The sequence below is a fragment of the Mus caroli genome, chromosome 5 (assembly GCF_900094665.2).
Source record: "Mus caroli chromosome 5, CAROLI_EIJ_v1.1, whole genome shotgun sequence".
Taxonomy (NCBI): domain Eukaryota; kingdom Metazoa; phylum Chordata; class Mammalia; order Rodentia; family Muridae; genus Mus; species Mus caroli.
Genome location: NC_034574.1, coordinates 105,341,082 through 105,366,828, shown reverse-complemented (window position 1 = coordinate 105,366,828; position 25,747 = coordinate 105,341,082). Strand labels below are relative to the sequence as shown.

The window sequence follows — 25,747 nt, the reverse complement described above, 5'->3', positions numbered from 1 at the left end:
CCGTGCCATGTGAGATAAACAGTGTCATGATTCTTGACCTCATTCTGCAGTTGAAGACAGTGAGGTGGCATGTGTGTCTCAGACATGACTGAAGCTGCACCTCTTCTTTAAAAGAGAGGAAGGACCAGCCTGGGCTCTGGCTTGCATGAATCCCTAAGAGCCAGGCGTGGTGGGGGATGCTTTTAATCCTAACACTCGGGAAACGGATGAGTGTGGATCTCTGTGAGTTCAAAACCATCCAGAACTATATAGCAAGTTCCAGGACAAACAAGGCTGCATGGTGAAATCCTATCTTAAAAGAAAAAAGGGGCAGGGGGAGAAGAGGACTCATAAAGCCCTGGGTTCTATCCCAGCACTTTATAAATGACCCCAGCACTGGGGAAGATGAAGATTAGAGATTTAAGGACACTTTCAGATATACAGTGAGTCCAGGCTAACTAAGAGGCTACATAAGACTTCCTGAAAGTAGAAGAGAATGAAGAGAAGAGGAAGGGGGAGGGAGGGAGGAGAGAGAAGGAGGGGGAGTGGAGGGGGAGGGGATAAACAGAGGCAGAGACATAGACAGAGAGGGGTGTCTGACTATCGGACCAGTCTCCTTGCAGCAGAGCTTATGGAGACAGACAGTTTGAGTGTCTCCATGCTGTCTGCTGGGGAAAAACAGAATTTCCATTTTCCTGGGAGCAGCCTCTGGAAACTGAAAGGCTAGTGTAGGTGACTCAGCCATACCACCCAGAATGGTGCCAACAAAGTAAACTCTGAATGTCACTCCTGCCACAGAGGAGGGGACAGGGTTCTGCACTGGGGTGTGGCATAGCAGCTTGCACTGAGGGTCAGACGGTCAAAGCTTTCTCTCTGAAGGCGTTTGGCCAGAGGAAGCCCATGGCGTCCACCCCATCTATCCCTCTCCATCCATCTCCAAGCACGGGCAACTGAGTCTCAAACCTAAAAATAGATCCCTCCCCCTGCTCCCCTTCGGGCTACTCTAGAAGCAATTTGCCTGTCCACTTCCAGCAGACAGCCTGCAGAGGTCCTTTCTCCAAATAAAACTGCAATGACATCTTAGGGGAAAAACTTCAGCTGGCTCAGGGGTGGGGGACTTTCTTTGAGTGGTTAAGGATGCCACTGTCCCTAGAAGGACATAAAACTGCCTTGGGTCTGCTCACTGTGCACTCTGGCACAAGGACAGTCAGGAGTAATGTTTGGACTGTCACCTCAGTGATGGGGTTTCATAGGAGGAAGAGAGGATCCCACCAGTTGGAGCTCAGCGATGCCTTTGGCTCTCCTGGGTTGTGGCCAAGGCTCTCCAGCAATGTACAGCGCTCGCTGGCTTTCTCTCTTGTCTTGCTGTGAATGAATCCTCCCCAAGCTCGGGAGGCAGAGGGAGTGCACACGACTGAGTCTGAAATCCACTTGTCCCAAACCTAAGGAAGGTGATCTTTGTTTTAAAGAGGTGTCACGGAACGACTCCTGCTCAGACTTGCCTGAAATTCAGAACGGCTGGAAAACCACTTCCCACACAGAGCTGGTCAGGGGAGCCCGGATCACATACCAGTGTGACCCTGGCTATGACATTGTGGGGAGTGACACCCTCACCTGCCAATGGGACCTCAGTTGGAGCAGCGACCCGCCGTTTTGTGAAAAAAGTAAGTCAAGTTTTATTTTCTCCCTAAGACATTAGGTGGAAAGCCCCTCCTAAAGGCACATGCTTAAGGTAGGAGCTGGTCTCCTCTCTTGAATAGTATTTATCAGAACCCCAGGCTCTGATGCCTACAACCTAGCGGAAATGCAAATAAATAAAATACATTGAGTGGAGGGTGACAGGGAGCAGTGGGGACTGTAGCAAACGATAGTGTGTCCAGCCTGCGTAGAAGCCATGTTGACTCTTTAAAGCCAAACCCATCCTAGTAACAGCTCTGCCTCCTGCTGACTCCTGGGTGTGGCCCCCCAGGAGTACAGAGCCATCCATGAGTTGTAGCTGTGCTCCCTGTCCTGAAAGGGGGATCAGAAAGGGGGTGCTGCTGGCTTCTCGCTGATGTCCTACAACAAGGGAAGGAGCTGAGCCTGCAAGCGGCCACAGGGGACATCAGGGTGACAGTTTGATATTCCTGTTTCGCAAGATCAGAATCAGAGCAGCTCGATAATAACACGTATTGGCAGAGGATGAAGGGGGATGGGAAGGGACGGGGCAGGAACTGGGCCACATAAGAAAAAAGACAGCAACCAGGCAACACAGGAAATATTGCTGAAGAGCCACAGTCAGTCACGCACACATGTGTGGTGCCTGCAGCATACTCAGACGGACACAGGCAGGCAGGTAGGTGGGTGGATGGATGGACAGATGGATGAATGGATAGATGGACAGACAGATAGACAGATGGACAGATAGGCAGATGGGTTGATAGGTATGGATGGACCAGGTCTGTGCATAGATTGTTACTGACATTTCTTATGTAGGTATTTCTCTGCCTCTCTCCATGTATAGATATACACTTATATCTCTCTGTGTGTACATATATGTGTGTGTGTATGCATGGGTGTGTGTGGAATCCTAGACATGGATGCTTATGCTGATAAGATAGAGTTATAGACCATATGTTTAATATATAATGTGTATGATATCATACATACATACAATAAGTAATGTACAATTATGTGTGGCATATAATCTCTCCATATCTATATAAAAGTATATCTAGGTGGATGGGTGGACAGATGGATAGATGGATACACAGACAGGTAGATAGATGGCTACATGAATGAACAGATGGATAGGATGGATGGATGGTGGCTAGACAGACAGACGGCTTCAGGTAGAAATAGTTGCAGTTAGATACTACACATGGAGGGATGCACATGAGGGGATGCACCTACATCAGCTGTGCATGGCGGCTCTGATTAGGACGGTGGACGCCATTCACATCACTCCGGTGCTCACTTCCTTCCTTTTTAATTAGTTTACTGTTTCCCTTTTATCTGTATTGATTTTTTAATTAAACTGCAATTGATGCTTGTTTTCCAGTGTCAGGCATCACAGAGAGAACAGGGGTAACCCTCACTTGGTTCCTCCCACTCTGGCTGTTGCTCAGGATTTCATGGAATGGAAGCTCAAACTGAGCTCTCCCCTTTTCACCGAGCTCCCCTGCCTGTGCTCCCCGCTCCTCTGTGCTCCCCACCCATGCTCAACCTCCTTGCAGTGCTCTCCACTCGTGCTCACCCTCCTCATAGTGCTCCCCACCCATGTTTACCCTACTCACAATGCTCCCCACCCATGCTCACCCTACTCAGTGATGACTTATTCCTTAGAAATAGATTCAAGACCTAGTGAAAAGTCTTGGGACACATTCAGGAATAGCATTCCCGTCTCTTTCCACCTGGCTTGTTCTCCAACCACCTCTGAGAATCTGTGTGCCGTGTCCTTAAAGGGCAAAGGGCTGACCCAGGAAGCTTTCTACAGAAGATGCTTCTGTTGATCTTGGTGGCCTGTGCGTCAGCGTGGGTCGATGTACTCTTCTCTTGGCAGTTATGTACTGTACTGACCCCGGGGAGGTGGAGCACTCCACCCGCCTCATCTCAGACCCTGTGCTGCTAGTGGGCACCACCATCCAGTACACCTGTAGCCCTGGCTTTGTGCTTGAAGGGAGCTCTCTTCTCACCTGCTACAGCCGAGAGACGGGAACTCCCATCTGGACATCTCGCCTACCCCACTGTGTCTGTGAGTCCATGTTCAATCTGGGGTCATTGTTTTGGGCTTGCTTCCTGCTGCAGAGGAGAAAGGCCTGGGGGGGGGCAGGCATCACGGTGAATGCGTGCACCACCAAACTGGTACTGACGGGGGGGGGGGCTTATGCAAAGGGTGTCAGGTAAACATGGCAGCCCTCTGCCAAGCCTCCCTCACTTCTCCTTCAAGGATCTTACTGTTGTGTTCTTTTCAAGAGGGTGCTGGGGCTAGTAGGACAGCTTAGTGGATGAGTCACTGGACATGTAAACTTGAGGGCCAGCGTTTGAATTCCCAGTACCCGTAGAAACATGCTCAGGAGACTGAGACAGGGGATTCCAGGCTGAGCGTCTAGCTGGATTACTGGAACACAGCTCTGTTCAGAGACAGCTACCACCTCAGTAAAACGGAAGGTAGTAGAGAAAGATGCCCAACGCCAACATCAGCCTCTGGCCTCCATGCACACACACACACACCAACATTTGTGAGTGCAGTCATACATATATGCCCACACGATGCAATCCACACATGCACATAACTTTAGGACAAGCATATACATGCAAAAAAAGAGGGAGGAATGGAGGGAGGGAGAGAGGGAGGGAGGAGGAGGGAGAGAGGGAGGGAGAGGGAGAGGGAGAGAGAGAGAGAGAAGAAAGGGAAGATTCTAAAGCCAGGTATAGGGCATGTCTGCCATCCCTTTGGGGAGACTGGGGCAGGAGAACTGAGAGTTCGTGGCCAGGCTGGGCTTTACAGGGAGACCTTATCTGAGAAACAGAGGAGGGTAGTGTCAAGGTTCAGAAAGGCCTTGGCCACCAGCTAACTAGTTATCACTAGTTACCAGCTGGTTAATGGTTAAGTTCAGTTGCAAGACCAGGCTTCTGATGAACCCTGGGAGTCCTGCCCACAGCAGCTACTGACCAAGGCAGTATGAGGCAAGGAGAAGAGCTTCACACATCATGAGGTTTATTTCAAACAGTTGTGTTCCCAGAACCCATGTTGGGCACCTCACAACTGCCTGTGACTCCAGCTCCAAGGGATCTGACTCATGGCACAGTCGAGAGAGGCAATCAAAACATACCTGAGCCTCAGGACTCTTGGAGACCCTTAGATGATGAGGGGAGAACAGAGCCCTAGCAGTAGACAGATGATGGCCTTGGCTGCCCCTCCAGGGGGAGCACATTCTGTGATCTATTAGCCAGGCCTGGCCCCCTGACAATTCCAGCAGCAAGCAGCCCCACCAGCAGACAGGCAAAGCCACTGGAAAGCGAGGAGGTCAAATCCCAAGGAGGCTGCTCACCTGTATCTCTGTGTGCCTCCGCTTGGGCAGCACACTGCTGCCTCTACTCCTCTGCTCCTGTAAGGAAAGAGGAAAAGTACTGACGTATGTCACTTCTGATAGAGGAGAGAATGTAGTTAGGGCAAAGGCTTCCTCTCTCCTTGGCTTGTATAGACCTGTGCACACAGACGCAAATTACAGAAAGCTGAGGTTCGGGTTGGGGGGGGTAGCCTGTGCTATTATAACTAGACACTTGAGGCAGATCGCTTTAGAAAGAAAAAGGGTTCATCAAGCGCCCCGCCGCTCCAGTCTGTAGTCTTTTTAGTACAGGGCATTTGGTCTGGTGTGCATCTTGGCCTGAGTTTGTGATGAAGCAGAGAGCTGGGACCAAGGGTCCCTTTAGAAGAACAGCCAGATGACTCCAGGACCCTCACTAGGTCACCCTTGGGAACAACCCTCAATTCATAGAGCTCTGGGAAACACTCAACATCAGACGTAGGAGCAGCCTCCAGAGCCCAAAGCATGAGCTCTGGGCTTTCCTAGAGACACCCACATATCCGAAGCCCCATTCATGCAACCAAGGCTGCAGAGACCCCAGATGGGCCAAGCCAACTGTCTCCAAAGACAGGACACCAAAACCCCAAGATCCCCAAACCCGGTCCAAAGTTCCTGGAAAACTCAGTGTCAGGTGCAGGACTGAGTAGAGCCAGCTTCCCTGACACCCACACTAATGAGCTCATAAGTCACAGCAGGTGTCAGGACACCAGGCGGCTCAGGGAGAACCTGAAGCAGGGTAGAAGGAATAGGGCAGCCTCACTGGGGGAGGGAAGAGCCAGAGTATCACCAGGCTGAGACGAAAGCTTGGCTACTTTTTCCTTGTGAAACACTGGACAGAGGAGTTGCCTGGGCCTCAGTTTGCCCATCTGTGAAATGGAAATGCAACAAGTTGTTGTTGATGGATGCCAACTTCCCACAAAGCCTGTCTCTGCCGGCTGATAGTCAAGCTACTGTGGCAGATGACCCAAAGGTTTTTTGCCACAGATAAGAAGGGAGGAAGACACTTGGACCAGATCTGTGTCTCAGGGGCATTGGGAGACTCTATAAAGACATGATTTCTGAGCCAGCTATGGTGGTGTACACCTATCATCCCAGCACTGCTGAGGCAGGGGGATTGAAAGTTCAAGGCCAGCCTGAGCTGCACGGTAGCAAACCAACAAAGCTGGCTGCAGGTTGCTGCTGGAGGAGATGCAGGCACTTTGGTCTTGACTGCTGGGACCTCGGAGGATTAGGATGGGTCCATCTATCCAAAATGAACATTCAAATATGTCAGCTGTGAACAAAGAGACGGATGAACCCATTAACCATACCAGGACATCACCTCTTCTCCGTGGCAGCTGGATTTTGAGCCACCTAGAGAACACGCCTCTGGACGTGTCTGTGCGGAGTTTCCAGAGAGAAGCCACTGTCACTGGGGACCCTGGATGTGAGGGGTTCCATCCCATGGCCAGAGTCCCGCGCTGAATACAAAGAGCACTGCCTCTTGACTGTGGTTACAGAGTGATGCTGCCTCATGCTCCTGCCTCCGTGGAATAGCATCCTGCAGCGAGGCACGGTAGCCACACCTGCGAACCCAGCGTGTGTGGGCATGGGGACAGCATGAGGGTTGTGGAATCCTTCTATAATTCAAGACCAGACAATTACATACAATCAGAGGCTTGTAGAGAGATCTCCTAGGGTGCCACTGCCATCTGCTGATCACGTCTGGGTACTACAAGGTACTAAGGGGATTGGAGGGAGATTTGAAGGCAACCCTCTGTTCTAGGAAGGTGGGGGGCCAGATCTTCCTAAATGCTTAGCACTGCTGAGCCCGGGGAGGGCTGAACAGAAACCGTCTCACAGCCTGCACTCCCGCTGGCCCCTAGCTCAGACCTGGCACAGTCGGGTGCAAGTCAGCTGTCTGCCAGGCCAAGCAAAGAAACCAGGGAGCAAACAGTCCTGATTTCCAGGGTGGCGTGCGCCCCTGGTGGTGCCTGCAAGCCTTTAGGCGGGCAGAGCCTGAAGAACTGTCTCCATTTGGGTGATAGTCACCCTCTTCATCTGAGAGCCACGCAGAAAGATTAAAACCACCCTTTAAACTGGAGTATCACAGCACAGGAGTCTCCTCTCCACCCTGGGGTGGCGCTAAAGCAAGAAACTCATGAGTTCCAGGCTGCCTTGGACTACAAAGAAAAACCCTGTCTTAAAAAAAAAAAAAAAGACTGGGATATAACCCACTGGTTTCCCCTCCTGTTGCTCCCACAGTGTTTGCTAAGACTCAGAAAATAAAAAAAAAAAAAATTAAGTTTAAACGTTCCCCTTGCCACAGGCCCAGGAACACTCTTCAGGGTTTAAAAATCCCTTGTCGTTACCTTGAGTCCCAACAGTAGGTGTGTAATGCAATAAGCCTTGAAGACTTCCCAGGACTTAAAGGAGGCCCCATGGAATGACTGAAGACTTGGCTGCAAGTCTCCAACTCTGTGCAGAGCCGAGGGTGAACTTGAACTCAGTGGATGAGTTCCATTTCATAGGACAGCAGCATTGGCCAAGCATGGCCCTCACGAGCCTCTGGGCTCCTCCTCTGGGGAGCTGGTTTGAGGCGGACCCCGCACCCCTGCCACTCCTGTGAAGGCATCCTCTCACAGAAGGAGGCTCTCCAGCACAAGAGGCTGCACCCACCATTTGTATCAAGCCTCCCTCCCACTTGTGTGTCTGTGGACTCATGAGAACACGGAGTGTACTGGATCTCAAGGGCAGGACACTGAGTGAGCCACCCCAGTTCCTCTGCAGGTCCCACAGCAGAGCAAGACTCTAGGAAATTGGTATGAGTCCTGCCTCTATCCTTTGAGATGCATCTCCAACTGTGTGGTGGCCTGGAAGGTCCCTTTCTGCCAGCTGACCTCTGGGCAGGCTACATGTCGAGTATGGGGGAGAGGGAGAAATGGGGGCTTTACGTTCTCCTCAAGGCTTTTGTTTGGGTTTAAAGACAATCACTCCAGTGTCAAGGGTGGGAATCAGTGTCCACCAATCCACCCGGTCCTCATGAAAGCCCCCATTCCTCCCGGCACTGACAGCTGTTGCGGATACACCTTTATCCATTCATTCATTTTCTCTCTGGGAAACTGAGACTCTGAACCACCTACAGAGCTGGGCAAGCATTGGCTGTGAGACAATAGGGCTTAGAGAACTGCAGCTAAGCATAGGGCTTCACTGCCCCAGCAGGTCACTGCCATCTGACCCCCAGCCTAGCCAAAGAAGCAGAGATCCAGCCTGTGGCATGACAGGCCCTGACTCCTGACACCTCAGAGCCACTGGGGCCTCATCTACACCTTGTTCTGCTGTGGCTCTCCAGCCTCAGCCCCAGGGAGAGGGGGGGGGGATGGGCAAGCTTAGATCTGTTTTATTTACTTCCGTGAACAGTTGGGACAAAGTGACACCTAGAAGCAATCTCCAGAGGAACATGGTTGATTAAAGCTTACAGCGATGCACTTCAGTCCCGCATGGCCAGGGGAGGGGGAGGCGGAGGTGGAGGCACACTGCGTCTGCACTCAGGAAGCAGAGCGTGAACAGGAAATGGAGCGAGGTATAAAACCTCCAAGGCCCGCCTCCAAGACACATGACTTCCAGGGAGGCTTCACCTTTTAAAGGTTCTACCACTTTCCCAGCCTGGCAACAAGTGTTCAGTCATATGAGCCTGCTGGTGACATTTCACATTCAAACCCCCGACATTCCTCGTTCTAGCATGCTGGCACATAGTAGCACGTTAGCGAGATAGGTTAGGTGACTGAATAACAGTTTCCTGTGAACCAAACCCTGGGTTGGGCACTGGAATGCTGAAATGAACACAGTATAAGACTGAGTTCCGGGGAATGCTGAAATGAACACAGTATAAGACTGAGTTCCGGGAAGGAGGGACATCAGAGAGAACACACACCACCACCTCTCTCACGGTGCTGGGGACATTTCAGAAGCTTCTTGGCGGCAGGGGGGGGGTGCATTGAAATCCCCGGGGACAGAACTGGGTCAGCAAGGAGTCCTTAGGTGCATTTTACAAAATAAGAGGCAACACCATTTGAGACCCTTGCCGTATGTAGGTCACAAGTCTGGGGTCCTGGTATGGGGCCTGGACAAGGAGGGAAGGGAGAAGGAGGGGGCCTTCAGTGAGTCTCAGGAGCCTGGCCATGCTCAGGGGACAGTCCCAGAGCTTGTCTGCCATAAAAGGAGAGTGGTAATGCAGAAAGGGAGAGAGAAGAAAAGAGACAAGGAGAGAGGAGACAGGGTAGGGAGAGAGGAGACAGGTCAGGGAGGGAGGGGAGAGGGCAGGCAGAGAGAGCCCCTTGCTTGACAAGGCACTGGTGTTTAGTGTAGGCAGTCACAGTCACAGGGGAGGTGGCCCTGGGGGACAGTTGGGAGCAGTTGTCAAACCTTCCAGTTCCCGTGGGTCTAGGCAGGCCACTTCCCCTGAGTCCTGAACCAGCAGGATTACACCAGGAAAACAGATGGAAGACTGGGACGCCTAGGCCACGGGCTCTCCTCCGGTCCCTTCTCTCCTGTTCACCTGGGTACGCGTAAAGCTGATGACAAAGCTCTTCTGAACGGTCCGCAGCTGGCATAGGAGGGGACGCCAAAAGCCACTGCTATTCTCAAACCAGCGTGAGGGCCCACAGGTGGGGCTCTATCTAATAGGAAGATGCCAGAACCTGTGAGCATCGTTAGTAGGAATATAGCGTGGGGAACCAGCAGGGAAACAGATGCTACCTGACGTTCAAAACTGTATAAAGGCCCTCAAAAATCAAAACAGGGTCTGCCCTGGGACCCGGTGGTGGTTTTTCTGGGTGTCTACCCCAAAGAACCAGAAGTGGGACTCAGCAGGATTTGCACCCCCACGGTGACATCAATACTGTTTACATTAACCTAACGTGAAATTTGGACACAGGGCATCATGGTCAGCTCATCCACGGAATACTATTCAGCCTTAAAAAACAGAAGTCCAGCCCTAGCCAGGCCCAGGGCAGCACACGTCGTTAATCCCAGCACTCAGGAAGCAGAGGCAGGCGGATCTCTGCGTTCCAGTCCAGCCTGGTCTATGGAGTGAGTTCCAGGACAGTCAAGGGCTACACACCCCGTCTCAAAATAAACAAAAAAACAAAAGCAGAGATGCTTATGCTATAAGGCAGGAGCCTTGAGGATCTGGTGTGAGCAGAAATAAGCAGTTCTCCCAGAGTACAATCACATCTTTCTTTACCTTCCTCGAGTTCACCGAGACCGGAAACTGGGAGGGGAGATGGGCCTTAACGCTAGTGGCCCCAGCATGGGGCACCGAGTCCTAGAGGTCGGCTGTTCACGGCTAAGTCGGTAAACTTATAAGGATTTTGCCACAGTTTAAAATCTTGTACATGTCTGAGGGGTTTGCTTCCTGGCAAATGGCTCACCCAGCGAGTTCCACCTTTAAATCGGCCTCTGCCCGGACTTGGCGTCTGCAGTACCCGAGCGCAGCCATCAGGGGGAAGCGTGAGCCCATTGGTTGCAACTTTTTGGCTTTTTGGCTTCACAGACAATTGACCCGGATAACGGGTTTTACTGCATGGGCACTGCTGGAGGGAGGGAGGAAACACTAGACAGTTCGTGGCAGATGGTGTCGGGGAAGGATTCCTGAAGGAGAAGTGCGTGACGAGGCTAGATCGGAACACACCAGACGAGCTCTGGAGGAGTGGACCGTCTTTTTAATCGATAATCCATCGCTACCACCATCCCTCCCTTACTGAGCGCCCTGCACGGGGCGAAGACCTTCTCCATCTCTTACACCCAAGCCCTTGTGGAGTCCTGCAGCCATATTCGCATTTGCTAAGGAGAAAAACTGAAGACCAGAAAAGGTCTAATACTTTCTAGAGATGGCACAGCTAACAAATGATAGAACCTAGATTTTATTTTATTTTGCCCAGATTCCACAACCCTGTTCGCTCTGTGGTACCCACGTGTCGTCTGTATCCAGAGATGGGAGACAGAGCGGAAACCATCTGGGCACAGGGTGGGGTTCTGGAAAGAGGATGCCACCGGGTGGGGCTATGTCACCCAGAGCCTGGGACTATCTCAGAGCCATGTCTGGCTTCATTTCAGCTGAGGAGTCCCTGGCGTGTGACAACCCAGGACTGCCTGAGAACGGGTACCAGATCCTGTACAAGCGGCTGTACCTGCCCGGAGAGTCCCTCACCTTCATGTGCTACGAGGGCTTTGAGCTCATGGGCGAAGTGACCATCCGGTGCATTCTGGGACAGCCGTCCCATTGGAGTGGGCCCCTGCCCATCTGTAAAGGTAAAGAAAGAGACCCAAGGAGCCAGGGTGAGGACTATCTCCAGGGGAAACTGAGCTTGCTTGGGGGGATCACGGAATACAAATCAAGTGGGTACCTGTCCATTCTGGTTTCTTTTCTTTTCTTTTCGTTTCTTTTCTTTCCTTTTCTTTTTTTCGAGATAGGGTTTCTCTGTATAGCCCTGGCTGTCCTGGAACTCACTTTGTAGTCCAGGCTGGCCTCGAACTCAAAATCCGCCTGCTTCTGCCTCCCAAGTGCTGGGATTAAAGGTGTGCACCACTACGTCCAGCCAGTCTGGTTTCTTCATTTGTTCATATATTTGTTTCTTGAGACAGGTTATTATGTAACCTTGAACTTCCTTTGTAACCAAGGCTGGCCTTGAACTCCCATCCTCCTGCTTCTACCTCCCAAGTGCTGGGATTGCAGGTGTGCACCACTTCACCAATTCTTGATCCCTTTTTGTTACTGTAACAAAATACCTGAGAATGGATACTTTATGAAGAAGTCTGTTTGGTTCAGGGTTGTGGAGTTCAAGGCAGGACTCTGCACCTCTGGGGGATGTGTGCCGCCTGCTAATGCAGCAGGGCCATCCCTCAGTGGGACAGAGAGAGCATGCCAGCTCTTACAGAGCCACTGAAGCCCAGCCATGGCCCCCTCTGAAACAACATCAACCTATAAATCTGGGCACTAATTCTGAAGCCAAGAAGCCAGCTAGCTTCTCAGCAGAGGGCATCACTGCTCAATGGTGGCTTCAATTAGTCAGAATCTAATCAGGAGTCCTGGGGCCTGCCAGAGGGTGCATGCAGTGTCCTGCACAGCCTGGCCGCTCTCAGTGCAGTATTCCACTTAAGCCTTCACTTGCTTCTACACTCTGCATCCAGGAGTGCCCTGGTGGGTGCAGTTCAGTGCTTGGCCACCAGGTGGCTTTGGTGATAGATTATCATCCCTAGCACCTTGAACTTCAGGGTTATAAAAAAAAACGAGTTTATGAAAATAATTTATATAGAATACTGATCCCATCCAATAACTATGGGAGGTGAATGTAATACAGTCAGTATCAGGGTCTTGAGTCACACATCCTTGGAAAAAATATAAAGACTCCGTGAAGATATTACATAGTTAGAGGTGGTGTCTTACACCCACCAGAACAGCAGTTGAGAGGCTGTCGATGAACGTTCAAGGCCAGCACAAGAGGCTGTCTTGAAAATGCAAAACAAAACCTTAAGAGCTGCAAGAGAGACTAGTGCCACGGATTGGAATCCCAAGTTCCCACCTTAGACACTGTGTGACCTTTGAGGCCTCACTGCACTTCTCTGAACCCATTCGCTCTCCTTTAAAATAATGATAATGAACCATCACTGTGTAGGAGATTGGCAAGGGGTGGGTGGGGATGCACGGGCTCTTGGAGAGATACAGAATGTGTATCATGTGTCATCACAGTCCATGACACTGCGGATGCTTGCCCATTTCCTTCCTCTCGACATCACAGGAGGTACTGTGGGGAACTGCCTTGCAAGACACCCTTGGCCCCATGCTCACCCCACACTCCTGGGGACCATCGACCCCCTGTCTGTGCAAAAAGTGAACTTCCTCTGAGTTGACACTGCTTCCTGTTTCTGTTTCAGTTAACCAAGACAGTTTCGAACATGCATTGGAAGGTGAGTCTTAGTCTATCTTGTAAGTTCTAGTACATCAGGCAGCTGTATTGATAGGTTTTCCCAGGGCCTCCAGACATAGCTACTAGGGCTGGAGAGAGGGATAGATGGTTAAGAGAGTCCACTGCTCTGCAGAGGACCAGTTATGTTCCCAGCACCCATGTGAGGCAGCTCACAACCTCGGGCTTTGCTCCCTGGCACAGTCGCCTCTCCTCATGGATGTGGCTTGTTCCTATGGACAGGTGACAACAGCTAGCCAGGATGCTCTCGTTTTTGGAACTTTGTCCAAGTGACCCCCTGGATTGAATTTTTAACCAGATTTCTGCTTTCCTATGGGTTTAGCATGAACAGGGTTCAAATTGGTTCTCAGCGACCAAAGGGTCACCACAGCCAAGGGTACAACCCAGCTTCAGCTCTGTTTCCTCCGTGGCTCTTCCGTGTCTAAGGCTATGGGATATGAGCTGGGGAGGGGCACTCACTTGAGAGCCAGGTTCCCTGTGGGTGTGGGGCTCGTGGGAGACTAGAAGCTCAGTGGCTTGTGTGCTCAGTAGCAGAAGCGGCAGCAGAGTCCTCACTGGAAGGTGGGAACATGGCGCTGGCCATCTTCATTCCGGTCCTTCTCATCTCCTTGCTACTGGGAGGAGCCTACATCTACGTCACGAGGTAGGCTGGGTTGTGCTGTTGTGAGCCTCACCTCTGGGGCCTCAGCATCTCTGCCTGATGCTTGGGTACAGTGGCCTCGTGTGCCTCGTGAGAGGCTGTGGTCAGAATCAGAAGGCGTCTTGGTGACTTTTTGGGGACAGTCATCCCTCTGTTCACTTAGCAAATGTAAGGGGCATCCCAGGGCTTGATCCCAGGTGCTGAAGGTCACAGCAGTTGCCCTTGAAGGACAAAAAGCCACGTCTAGAACAGTCACACACACATCTTCCTCACGGTTTCAGAGCCACCGCCATGTGCCAGCAGCCTCTGGGCTCTGGGAACATCGCAGTGAGCAAAGCAGACTCCAGTGAGGAAAAGTAGCTGATCTCCGAAGCACAGGAGGAAATCAAGGACTGATAGTCAATAGACAGAAGAACCCTGGAGCAGAGGTTGCATGCTCCGGTGGAGTGGGTAGAAGAGACCACGCTGAGTAATGCTTCTGAGCGGGCTTTAAAGTGGTAGTGAGTGACGTGGGAGGCTAGTAGGCAGAGAATGGTGTGTGGGGGGCCCTTGTAGACCTCACCCCTGCCTTTCACAGCACAGTGTGGGGTGTCATCCAGGGAGACACTGGCCCATGTTAGAAAGACACATAAAGTACTTCACAAGTCAAAGAGAGGGGGGAGGGGAGAGGGAAAGAGAGAGGGAGGGCAAGGCTAGTTTGCTGCAGCCCTATGGGATCATGAGTGAAGAGCACTTACAGGTCCCTCAGTGGGACCCCACCAGCTCAGGGCTGTGTCTACCCACCCCATGCCCCTCACAGAGCCCCAGGGCATCAGGGTAGGGGTGCAGCTCCATCACTGTTGTCTTTCCCGCAGGTGCCGACAATACTCCAGCCTCCGCCTACCCCTCATGTACTCCCACCCCTACAGCCAGATCACCGTGGAGACTGAGTTCGACAATCCCATCTACGAGACTGGGGTAAGTGGTCCTGCTGCCCTCCTGGAGGGCTTCCCCTTGCCCTCCCTAATCCCGGAATGAGCAGAGTGCCAGGACAAGCCATCAGTGATTAGAACCTAGCTTGGAGCTTCCAGGGACAGCTCTTGTGTCTAGCTGAGCTCCACTCCTTAAAAGCAGTGTGGATCTTTCTGCACCTTGCTGTGCAGGCTCCTTTGGATGTCAGGAGATGATGCAGATCAAGCAGGTGATGAGAGAGGAAGAAGGGGAGGGGAGAGGAGAAGGGGAAGGAGAACCTCTTGACATCCCTGTTAGGAAAACCTCACAAAGCACTCTTCCATGAACCTGGGTGGCCAGGTCACTCACTCTTTGGAGCCTCTGAGTGCATCAGGAGTTAAGCGAGGGATGAAGGGTGGGTTGCTGCCCTCCCGTGGCTTGCATTTGAAGTCCTTCTGTGACTAGGATGAGCAATGGAAACATGTTCATGTGGCAACAGCAGGAGCTCCCCCCTCTTCCAGCATTGTCCATCCATCCAGCATTGGATGTACCAGGCTTGTGCACTGCAGGTGGCTCAGCCTGGCTGCAGGCTCACTGCAGAGGGCTGCAGAGGGTGGCTATGTCTGCATTAGACAGTGGGGCCCTTTCAGCTCCCTCGGAAGCTTCCAGCATCGCCAGGATCTGCAGTTGTGGTTACAACGCTGCTACAGGTACAATCACACACAATCCTGTGAGCAGAATAGCTTGGCAGAGCACACAGCACCAACAATGGTGTGTGATGTGCCACGTGACCCTGGGACTCTTCTTCGTGACTTAAGAGGACATGGAGGGCCAGAGAGATAAAAGTGGCTCAGACAAGACTGTTCAAGCTTGACTTGAAATCCTGAGCCTTGATCACACTGGCCCATAGTTATGATTAGTTATCATCCTGAAGGACCACGGAAAGCTATCAGGTACCGTTGCTGCATGGTGGCTGGGGACCCTTGAGGTGGGTGGGATGAGTTAGTGAAACTGAGGTGTAGACATGGCTGAAAGTTAGACGATGTCTGGCAAGCAGGGCTTGTAAGAAGGTCTGAGGTGCATATGGGGAGCTTCCAGGTTTAGGGCTGTGTGACAGATCTGCCCTCGAGCCATTGTGTCATGAGAAGTCATTTTCCCTGCTGTTAGGAAATGGGCAAATCTGCCCCTTGTCCACACTGACCTGCCACTATTTCCTGCTTTGACCTCCTGTGTGAACTATCCCCTATATGAACACTCTGCTCACAAGACACAGGTTCACCAAGGCTCAGCCAGGATTCACACCACCCTGAGTCACCACATCACCGAGGTTGCTTGGACACAGAGACTTGTGGGTAGTAACAGAAAAAGAGGCAGTTTACCAACAGAAATGAATGAGCTTGAAAATAAGCCAGAGTTGGATTGGCCGGGGACCTGTAACCTCTGATGGGTCCCTTCCGCGTTGTAGAAGTTCTCTGCTCTGGCAGGCTGTTTTGTTCCCTTAAAGCTAAGGATGGGCTTCCGGTCATCTGAGCTTGGCTTTTTCCACATCTGTCTTGATGCTTCTGGAAGCCCCTCCCCTATTCTCCTACCTACCCAGGCCTGACCTTCATACTGCCCACCATACTTCCCATCTGCCAGAAAGCGTCGATGTGACCGTAGCTGTGTTAGCCTCACGTTAAGTGACTATAGCACTTCCAAGGGGGAGCCTGTGACTTCATTGGCTCCTGGCCCTCACCTCTTATCCACTCAGTGGAGAAGGGGACCAGCCACAGCTATATGGTCTTTATTCTCAGATCTGAGGTGAAGGTCCAGCTGGTGGTGATGGAATTTAAAAGATGGATTTGTATTGGCTGGGGAAGTTCCGATCACCTTAGAGTCGGAGCACATCCTGAGGCAATGGGAGGCTAGTAGCATCAGAGGGTTGGGGTTCCCAGAGTACCAGCTATGTCAGCTCTGCCTCCCCCATCCTCCATCTTTGCAATCACTGTGTGATGATGGCTCTCTGCTGGCAGGCCTGGGGGAGAGGAGACAATCTGGTCCAGCTAGTCGCTCTGGGGCTGAGTTGGATAGTGAACATACCCTGGCTGGGAGTCTGTCAAAGCCAAGGAATTCATTTTATTGTATCAGCCTTTTGTTTATATAGAATTGAGGAAGGAGGTGGAGATTTTTGGTGAGATGAGAAGGCTTAGGGGGTGGGGAAGGGTGACGGAGAGTATGGGGTGACTGACAGGGCCAATAAAGTTATTCTACAAGGCAGTAGCTAGGCAGAGGTAGGCTTAAGCAAGCGTGCTGAGTCACTCCAGTACAGAAGTGAGCAGACAAATCTCTAAACTCAAGCAAAGGCTCAGACTTTCTCACTAAGCCTCCGTATCAGGCCAAATAAGGCCCAAAAACTATGGTCACAGAGTTGCGGGAGATCAGACCCCAGAAGACGACACAGCACACCCGCACACCTGACACAGCACATCCGCACACCTGTAACAGACTACAGTGTAGAGCCCCAGGCTAGGGACACAGTGAGATATGACACCCTTAGAAGCCTTGGGATGTCACTCTGCCACTCAGGGCTTAACCCATCTCTTTTGCTCTGTCCTACAGGAAACAAGAGAGTACGAAGTTTCCATCTAACAAGAGCTGCCCTGGAAAGAGGGACTTCAGACAGACAGACAGACAGATAGACAGACAGACATGAACTGTCGGGACCTCCTCAGACATTCATCAGAGACCCTGTGGCGTTGGGTTGCAGCCCAGCGTGGCCGCCATCTTTCCGCTACACTGTTTCTTTGCTGTACTTAACTATATTTAAAATTGAAGGCTTTGACACCGGTGAGTTCGGTACATTGAGGCTGCAGCCAAGGTCGCACGACAGCCTCCGTTCCCAAGGCAGGCAGAGTGGCAAACCGCAGGTCAAGTTGGATCAACAGTGCCAGGCTTGGGCCGTGCCCGTCCTGCATGGTCTTCGGCAACACACCACAGCGCACTCAGTACAAACGGAAGCCCCAGGGTTGTTGGAGTGTGTCTTGCAGACTTGCCTTGGAGTGGAATTTAGCCTAAGGACTTAAAGCCCATATTTTCCCTCCAAAACAAAGTCTGTGTCCTCTTTTCCGATTAAAAAATTCCAATTTAAAAAATTCCTCTAAAAGGTCTTTACCCCATCTTCTCCTTCCTGTGGCCTTCCAAAGGCAGCAAAGATTTTCCCAGAATTCCCTGGGGCCCAAGGAACGAGGATAAGATGTGCAGGCAGACCCTTTCTTAACAGGTGATAAGCCCAAGGCACTGTCAGAGAGGAGACACAGAGCTCCTGTGGAAGGGGACTTCAAAGAGGGATAGATACTAGATGAGCTCTGTACTGGAACCCACCACAGCTGGCATGGACATCCTGAGACTAGGGTCATAAATCCACAGGCAGTTGGACTACAGAGTCACCAGGTCTGCAGGGGAGGGAGGGCTATGTCCTGACCTGAAGGCCAGGGATCTGCTCTAATTCCCACCTGGGCTCCTAGACTGTCTTGGTCTTTGACATAGCCATGAGAGACACTGCTTCCCAATCTTGTTCTCACAAACTCCCTGGCAGGGGAGGTGCTGAGAAAGAGAGAGGCCCCTCCCTGACCTCTGAGTCTCTGGGGGAGCAGGGCTGAGGGGGTGGGGAGGTGGCATCAGTACCCAAGCAGATTCCCTGTAGGCAGAGCATGGTAGAAATCACGGGATTAACAAGGCATAAGGTCCAGCCTGAAAATCAGTAAAAACAAAATATTTCCCAACATCAGACCCTCCCAGCCTTCAGTGACTGCTCCGTTAGCCTTCGTTAGAGGCCGTGGCCCTCCAAAAGACTGTTTCCTAAGTCCAGTCCTTAAGAAAGGTGTCAGAGTTAGGTGCTGGAGGAGACAGCAGGCATGGGGGAGAGCAATCACTTGAGGACCATGTCTTGACCAGGGGATGCTCAGCAGCCAGGCATGTGGGCAGTCAGCCTAGAGGACCTTCCCTGTGTTCTCCTGTGCTATCTGAGGTTGTTGTATTAAATCCCTGGGTTTCAAAGAACAGAAAGCACTTTCTGGCTGCAGGACTACAGGGAGATTACATCTTCTCAGCCCTCGTCCTAGCAAGGATAGACTCATCTTCCTCCAGGAAAGGCCCCTGCATGCATGTGCCTGACCACTGTGGCCAGGGGGGTTTCTGGTCACCCAGCTTATCCACCCACAGAGGAACCAGAGGAGAAACTGTACAGGCTTGAAGGAGCAGGGGGGCCCCTTGGGGGAAAGACCTACTATGAGTAATGTGGCCTTTCTCCCAGAGGCAGAACCTATTCTTGATGCTTCCAACCCCAGCCCTGAGTCACCTGCAAATTCTGTCTGTGGTGTTTGATTTTGGTCCACTGTATACCCCTAAGTGGAAACTAAGCACTTGCCTTCTATAAAGGCTGACTGTGTGTCCCTTCTAACCCTGCTCCCTAAAGCTGACCAGGTCATGCCCAGGTCATCTCTTGACTATTGGGGGAGGGGGGAGTGTAAAAATGTTGATTTTTTTTTTTTAACAGGAGACCAATATCTCAGTTCTGACTTAGTAGTACAGTTGGTGTGGCTGTGTTTTAAAATGTTGTTCTAGCCTAGAGGTGGATCTCGCTAGCTCACAATGTGCAATGACTGAAAGGGTGTGGCGTCTTTTATTTTTAATACCTGTGTATTTGTAACATGTAAAGGTTTGATTAAAAATAATAATGATGATGTTACCAGTGCCGAATTATCAGATGCCAGTCCCAAGGCATTTCATGACGGTCCATACCTGTCTGTTTTTACAAGATGGAAATTTGAACCCATCAGGATTAAATATTTTTCGAACGGGATACACTCGTGAGCCCTCCCACAAGCAGCTCCCTGTTCTGACGTCAGTGGGAACACGTGTTTCGGAACGTGCGCATCCTTCACACTGATTGGCGCAGACAGCACGGTCAACACGTACAGCTCTCCCCCTTCTGCTCAGAGCTCATCCCCCCCCCTCCCTTAGCTTGCCTTTTGGAAGACTCATTTTGCCAACATAAATATTCTGACCTCTGCCTGGGGGGCCATCTTTCCAAGTGATCACAGCCTGAGCCTTTGAAGCCAGCTCTTTGGAGAACTTACAAACCTCAGGGGACAACTCTGGAAGTCCACACCCAGCCCTGGAGAAGGAGAAAGGGTTTAGCCTGAATGGGCACCCGGGGGACTCCGACGAACCAATGGGTAGCTTCAGGAACCGTAGGCAAAAAGACCTCTTCCTTTGGTAGTGACCTTCCTGTGTCTTCGATGAGGCCTGGTGAGATGGCACTCCAGGTCCAGTCTTGTGCGGCACTCGGCACCCACAAAAACGGGCGTCTTCTGGGACGCTTGCTCTTTCATTTATCATCAAACGGAATTTAAAAAAGGCAAACTTTCTAAGCTAGAAAAAAAATGAAATGAAATCATTTTCCACTTTGTATATATTGCTGCTAATAAAACAGTTGTAAAAGATGTTGCCTGGATGTGGGTTTTGTTCCAAAGTTCCCCGATGACACCAGGGACTGTTTCTGGAGATCGGGATGAGGTAGCAAGTGCTGATACTTCAGATGGAGATGCAGTGGCCCTGGTCACCTTTAGAACAAGACCTGTCTGGAGAACTGCCACCAAAGGAGTGAGCAAAGTTAGCTAGCGGAGTTAGATGGTTCAGTGGGTAGAGGCTCCAGACCTGATGACCTGAGTGTGATCCTAGGACCCACAAGGTAGGAGAAAGTTGGCTGTAGCTACTATCCTCTGACCTCCTGGTACATGTTATGTGCCTAGACATAAACAAGCACACAAAGAAGGTAAATATAATCTTAAAGTTTTATTATTATTATTATTATTCAATAGACCAAAAAAAACAGGCTACAGGGTTTTTCCTTCTAGTAATAATGCATTTGAGTTCTATATAATTTTCAACTGTGTTTTTCAAAAGAAGATACCATCATTTCTAAGGAGGAGGAGGAGGAAGAGGGAGGAGGAGGAGGACTAAGAAGAAAGAGGAGGGAAGAGGGAGGAAGAGGCAGGAAGGGACATGCTCCTGTAATCAGGAGACAGAAGCAGGACTATAATTCAATTCTGTCTTGGGCTACACGGTAAGACTGTGTCGCCAAAAGAAAAATAGTCTCCAAAGATTTCAATTCCAAAGTTTTCAATCCATATATCTTAATCTAATAGACCCTCTCAGTAAACATGAATAGAGAAATGTATTTGTAGCTACATCAGCAATTTGTGTGTCTTTGCTGTTTCTTTGTTGAGACAGAGTCTCAGCCATGAGCCATAGTAGCACAGCCCCAGGCTGCATTGCATGGTGCTTGATTTCATTCACAACAATATTGTTACATTGTCCCAATCTGCCTCACTCTGGGCTTGCTTCCCGAACACCTGCTGGTCAGCAGTCTCTAGCTTTAGCTTGGAGTGGTGGGGTGGACAGCAGTCTGGAGAGTAGCAGACCTCCTGAAGGGAAGGCACACTGGAGACTACTTCAGTCCCAACCCCCTTCCTCTCTACCTTAATCCCAGTCAGATTACCTTGGAGAACCGCAGTCCCCGCGTGGAAGCAACATCAGGATGACAGAAATAAGAATTCAATGGGCAGGAGAGGAAGCCTGGGTCTCAGAAGACACTGCATTCCTCCACCCAAACAGCAAAAGATCCAATGGAGGTGGTAGCATGCAGATTCTGCAGCTAGAGGGCTGCCCTAGGGGATCCTGAGCACGGGAGTGTAGAAATGCCATTTTCAAAATTTCTACCGGCCTTTCAGGTTTTTTTCCCCTATAAATTTTCATCCAAAGTCTCTCACATTTCTCTGAAACATGTATCTGTATGCATGTTTCTGTGAACACCTTGAGGCCAGAGGTTCTTTAGTTAGTGTTTTACTGCTTTTGAGATACACCAATGACCAAGACAACTCCTCTACATAAAAAATTTAATTGGGGCTGGCTTACAGGTTCAGAGGTTCAGTCCATAATCATCGTGGTGGGAGGCATGGCAACATCCAGGCAGACATGGCGTTGGAGGAGGTGAGAGTTCTACTTCTTGATCTGAAGGCAGCTGGGAAGGAAGCTCCAATTCCACACTGGGTGGAGCCTGAGCATAGGAGACCTCAAAGCCCATCCCTACAGTGACACACTTCCTCCAACAAGGCCACACCTACTCTAACAAGGCCACACCCTTGTTAGAGGGTCACTCCCTGAGGCAAGCATTCAAACACATGAGACTATGGGACCCAAACCCATTCAAACCACCACAGAAGGTAACACCAAATATCCTCAGAGCATCAATTCGCTCTTTTGAGACAGGTCTCTCACTGGTCTGGAGTTCACCAAGCCCCAGGGGTCCTCTTGTTTCTGCCTCAAAGTGCTAAGTATCTTTTGAGTAGCCCACACAAGTATAAAACTCACAGCAATCCTCCTGCCTCAGTATCCTAAGTGCTGGAGTGACAGGTGAGCCTCTGCACATGGGGCTCAAACTAAGCCACTGTAGTATCCCTGCAAAGAGATCTATAAGCCTGGGAAGGAAGAGACATTTTGTCCCAGAGCCAAAGGTCCCAGTGGGAAGGAGAACGGAGAACCTACGTAGTCTCACCATTTAAACATTCAAACCAGGTGTCACAGACTGTCCCTACACATACAAGTGCAAGCAGGCATGTCAGCAAATCTCATTTCATGGCTTGTCGAGAGCTGTCATGCAGGTGAGGCCAGGCCAAGCCATGGATGTAGCTTAGCAACAGCAGCCTGTGCTATCAACTGCAGGCTCTCCCACCAGCTGAGGCCAGAGGAACTTTGGTGTGCAGAGGATTCTGCAGGCAAGCCTAAGGAAAGGATGGCCCAGCAGGAAGAGCATGGCCAGGCTAAGGTTCAGCCCAGGCTCATTGTCCTGCCGCTCTGGATACTCAAGGATAACCTGCCATGGGACCACCTCTCACAGGCCTCCTTGTGCAGAATTGTAACCATAGAGCACAGAGGGTAATGGTTGTACTTGATGTGAACGTGTGATTGCTGAAGCCAGCCTGGGCTATGTGCGACCCAGAAAAGGGGAGAAAACGAACCTCTGAATGTGGGAGGTGAAAAAAAAAGGCAGCATGGGCTCAAGAGCGAGACCTTGCCAGAGAGAGCAAGAGAGAGAGAGAGAGAGAGAGAGAGAGAACACGCTCCTCCCCGCCACTCCATACTTGAAAATAGGTCACATGTGACCTAGAATTAACAACAATCCAAGCACCTGGGAGGGCACACCTTTGATGGCACACCTGGGAGAGCACACCTGTGTGGAACACCTGGGAGAGCACACCTGTGAGGGCACACCTGAGAGGGGTTTCCTTGATTGGATGATTTGAAGTGGGAAGACCCACCCTAAATCTAGATCATCTGAGGAAAAGCATGTGCATGTGTATGAGTGTGTGCAAGTGTGTGTGTGTGTGTGTGTGTATGCATGTGTGTGCCTGTATGTATGTGTGTGCAAGTTTTTGAGGATGTGTGAGTGTGTGTGTTCACATGTGTGTGCATGAGTGTATGTGTGTGAGTGTGTGTGCATGGGTGCATGTGTGTGTGTGTGTATATGAAGGTGTGTGTGCGCAAGTGTGTATGTGTATTTACGCATGTGTGTATTCTATTCCAACAGTTCTGTTCCCCTAGGAAACCCTTACTTATACATCATTCATCTCTACACTTTTCCTGTGGGGAGCTGACTGTTTTCTGTGGATAATGACATCTGATGAAATGGGCTCTATCCAATGAGCAGAATTCTGTCTGGAGAAATACAGGCTGCCTTTCACTCTTGGCGGAGAAAGAGAAACCAAGGTCATTGCTATCTCTCCCTTGCTCATGAAGCATGCCCAGATTATAGAATGAATATATATATATATATATATATATATATATATATATATACACATATATATACACATATTTATATATATATATAGAGAGAGAGACAGAGACAGAGACACAGAAAGACAGAAAGAGACAGAGACACAGAAAGACAGAGAGAAACAGACAAAGACAGAGATAAAGATACAGCTACAGGCACAGATACAGATTTGCATGGTTACCATGATCTCCTGGCTCCTGAAATGTTTTACTCAGAGACTCACTTCTAGTACTACAAAGATGTTTAAGGCACTTAACTTCTAGACCTGTCTCAAAAAAAGGGGAGTGGTGTAGCTCAGTCTAGAGGGAGTGGCTATACTCAGTCCATGGGAAAATCTGACTTCTACTAAGATTTTGCAAGGGGGATGAGTGGGAAGCAAAGCGCCAGGCCCACTACAGGGAAATCCCTTTCAAATCCTCTGTCTGCTTCTGCCCTAGTCACATGATCCCTAAGATTTCTTCCAGGCTCTGCTCTTCCCAAACTTGGGCAACTCTCAGACCCAGGGCACTGCCCCTCTCAGCAGCCTGTCTGAACCCCCCCCCCCCAAGGAAAACAACCAAAAACCACAAGATACACAGTGGTTTAAAAAAAAAAAAGCAAAAAGCATGTAAATCAAAAGGCATGTGTGCCTTTAACTCTGCGCTGCCCAGCCATGGTTCTGAAGTTCCTGGACACTGTGTAGTCAGCGATATGCATCATGTCTCAACCTGAGCGAGTAGGGGAAAATGGAATTTGAATCCTACTAATACTGAAAACAATGTTACTATTGGAAATTAAAACCATTGTGAGACCACATGCCTCAGCTCACTGGCATGTCTGTCACCAAAAAAAAAAAAAAAAAAAAAAAAAAAAAAAAAAAAAAAAAAAAAAAAAAAAGCAAAAAAACAAAAAAACCTATAACGAATGTCAGGAAGGATTCAGAGAGAAAGGAACCCTATTCACTGTGGGTGGGAATGTGAATTAATAAAGACATTTTGGAATTCAGTTCGGGGGTTAATAAAAAATAAAAATAGAATTATGACATGACCCAGCTACCACTCCTGGGTGTATGTTTACCCAGAGAACTCTATACCCTTCGCAGAGATATTTGGATGCCATATTTATTGCTGCTCACTAAAACAAAGAAGTAGAATCAACCAAGTTGTCACCAAGTGGATGGATAGTGGAAATTTGGTGTATAGGCACAGACTGGAATAGTATTCAGCTCTAAAAAAAAATGAAATCTCAAAATCTGCAGAAAAAAAATGGTTTGGCTTAGAATGTTTATTGTTAAGTGAGGTCACATGATAGCAGAAAGAGATAAACCACTGTTCCCTCTCACCTGTGGAATCTAGACAATAAAATATGTATCTATGCAAACAAATGCACACATAGGTACAGTATACCACAAAGACAAAAGAACAAGAAAGACTGAATTCAGCTGGACAGTGGTGGTGGCACACACCTGGGACCCCAGCACCTGGGAGGCAGAGGCAGGCAGATCTCTCAGTTTGAGGCCAGCCTGCTCAATAAGTAGGGTAGAGTGAGTTCCAGGCCAGCCAGGGCTACATGGAGAAACACTGTCTTGAAAACCCCCTCCCCCAAAAGAAAGAAAGGCTGAATATTTGGGAAGGGAGAAGGGGAGAACAGACTGAACACAGGCAATGAACAAGACTCATGAGAGGAGATGCGGAGATAATTGTTTTTCTAGTTTTATATGCATTGTGGGTTTTTCATTTTTGTGGTGACTTTTTCTATAGTTGCTCTATATTCTCATTCTATAGTGAGAGCTTAAAATCCCCAGTGTCTGCCCCAAATGCCAATTCTAACAGAATAGGGCTTTATGGAATTGCATGGTTTTTACATCTAGTTAATATCAGTGTGTGGTTGCTTTTATTTGCAACTTTTTTCCATTAATTAATTTATTTGTTCGCCTTACATTCTGGTCACTGCCTTCCCGTCCTCCTGTATTTACAACTTTTTAATAACAAAGTTTAATATGAACTTCAACTTTAACTGGCTGTGACGTTAGGGGTGGGTTTGTAATTATAGTTAAGCATTTATTTAGTCAGTGTGTGTGTGTGTGTTCATGTATGTCAAGGTGTGTGTCTGTGTGTGTGTCAGTGTGTCTATCTGTGTGTATGTCTCTGTGTGTCTGTATCTGTATGTGTGTGTCTGTAGCTGTCTGTATGTGTGTCTATGTCTGTTTGTCTGTGTGTATCTGTGTGTGTCTGTGTCTATGTGTGTGTGTCTGTGTATGTATCCATGTCTGTGTCTCTTTGTGTCTCTGTGTGTATCTATATATGTT

At 49.8% G+C, this 25,747-nt stretch overlaps 1 protein-coding gene across 4 annotated transcripts in view; it reads left to right on the top strand.

Moving 5' to 3' along the window:
- Sez6l (seizure related 6 homolog like) overlaps nucleotides 1–20,068 on the top strand; it is a 164,103-nt gene extending 144,035 nt beyond the window's left edge. Inside the window, exons 11-17 of one of the 4 annotated variants that reach the window (XM_021162293.1) lie at nucleotides 1,449–1,643; nucleotides 3,521–3,712; nucleotides 11,145–11,339; nucleotides 12,963–12,995; nucleotides 13,544–13,655; nucleotides 14,507–14,609; nucleotides 17,181–20,068. In XM_021162293.1, coding sequence (XP_021017952.1) covers nucleotides 1,449–1,643; nucleotides 3,521–3,712; nucleotides 11,145–11,339; nucleotides 12,963–12,995; nucleotides 13,544–13,655; nucleotides 14,507–14,609; nucleotides 17,181–17,210 — 860 coding nt within the window. In that variant the 3' untranslated portion in view covers nucleotides 17,211–20,068. Of the gene's footprint in view, nucleotides 1–1,448; nucleotides 1,644–3,520; nucleotides 3,713–11,144; nucleotides 11,340–12,962; nucleotides 12,996–13,540; nucleotides 13,656–14,506; nucleotides 14,610–17,180 lie in introns of all 4 variants that reach the window. The other 3 variants (XM_029477897.1, XM_021162294.2, XM_029477898.1) reach the window with 3 other exon arrangements.
- Nucleotides 20,069–25,747: the final 5,679 nt, after the last annotated feature.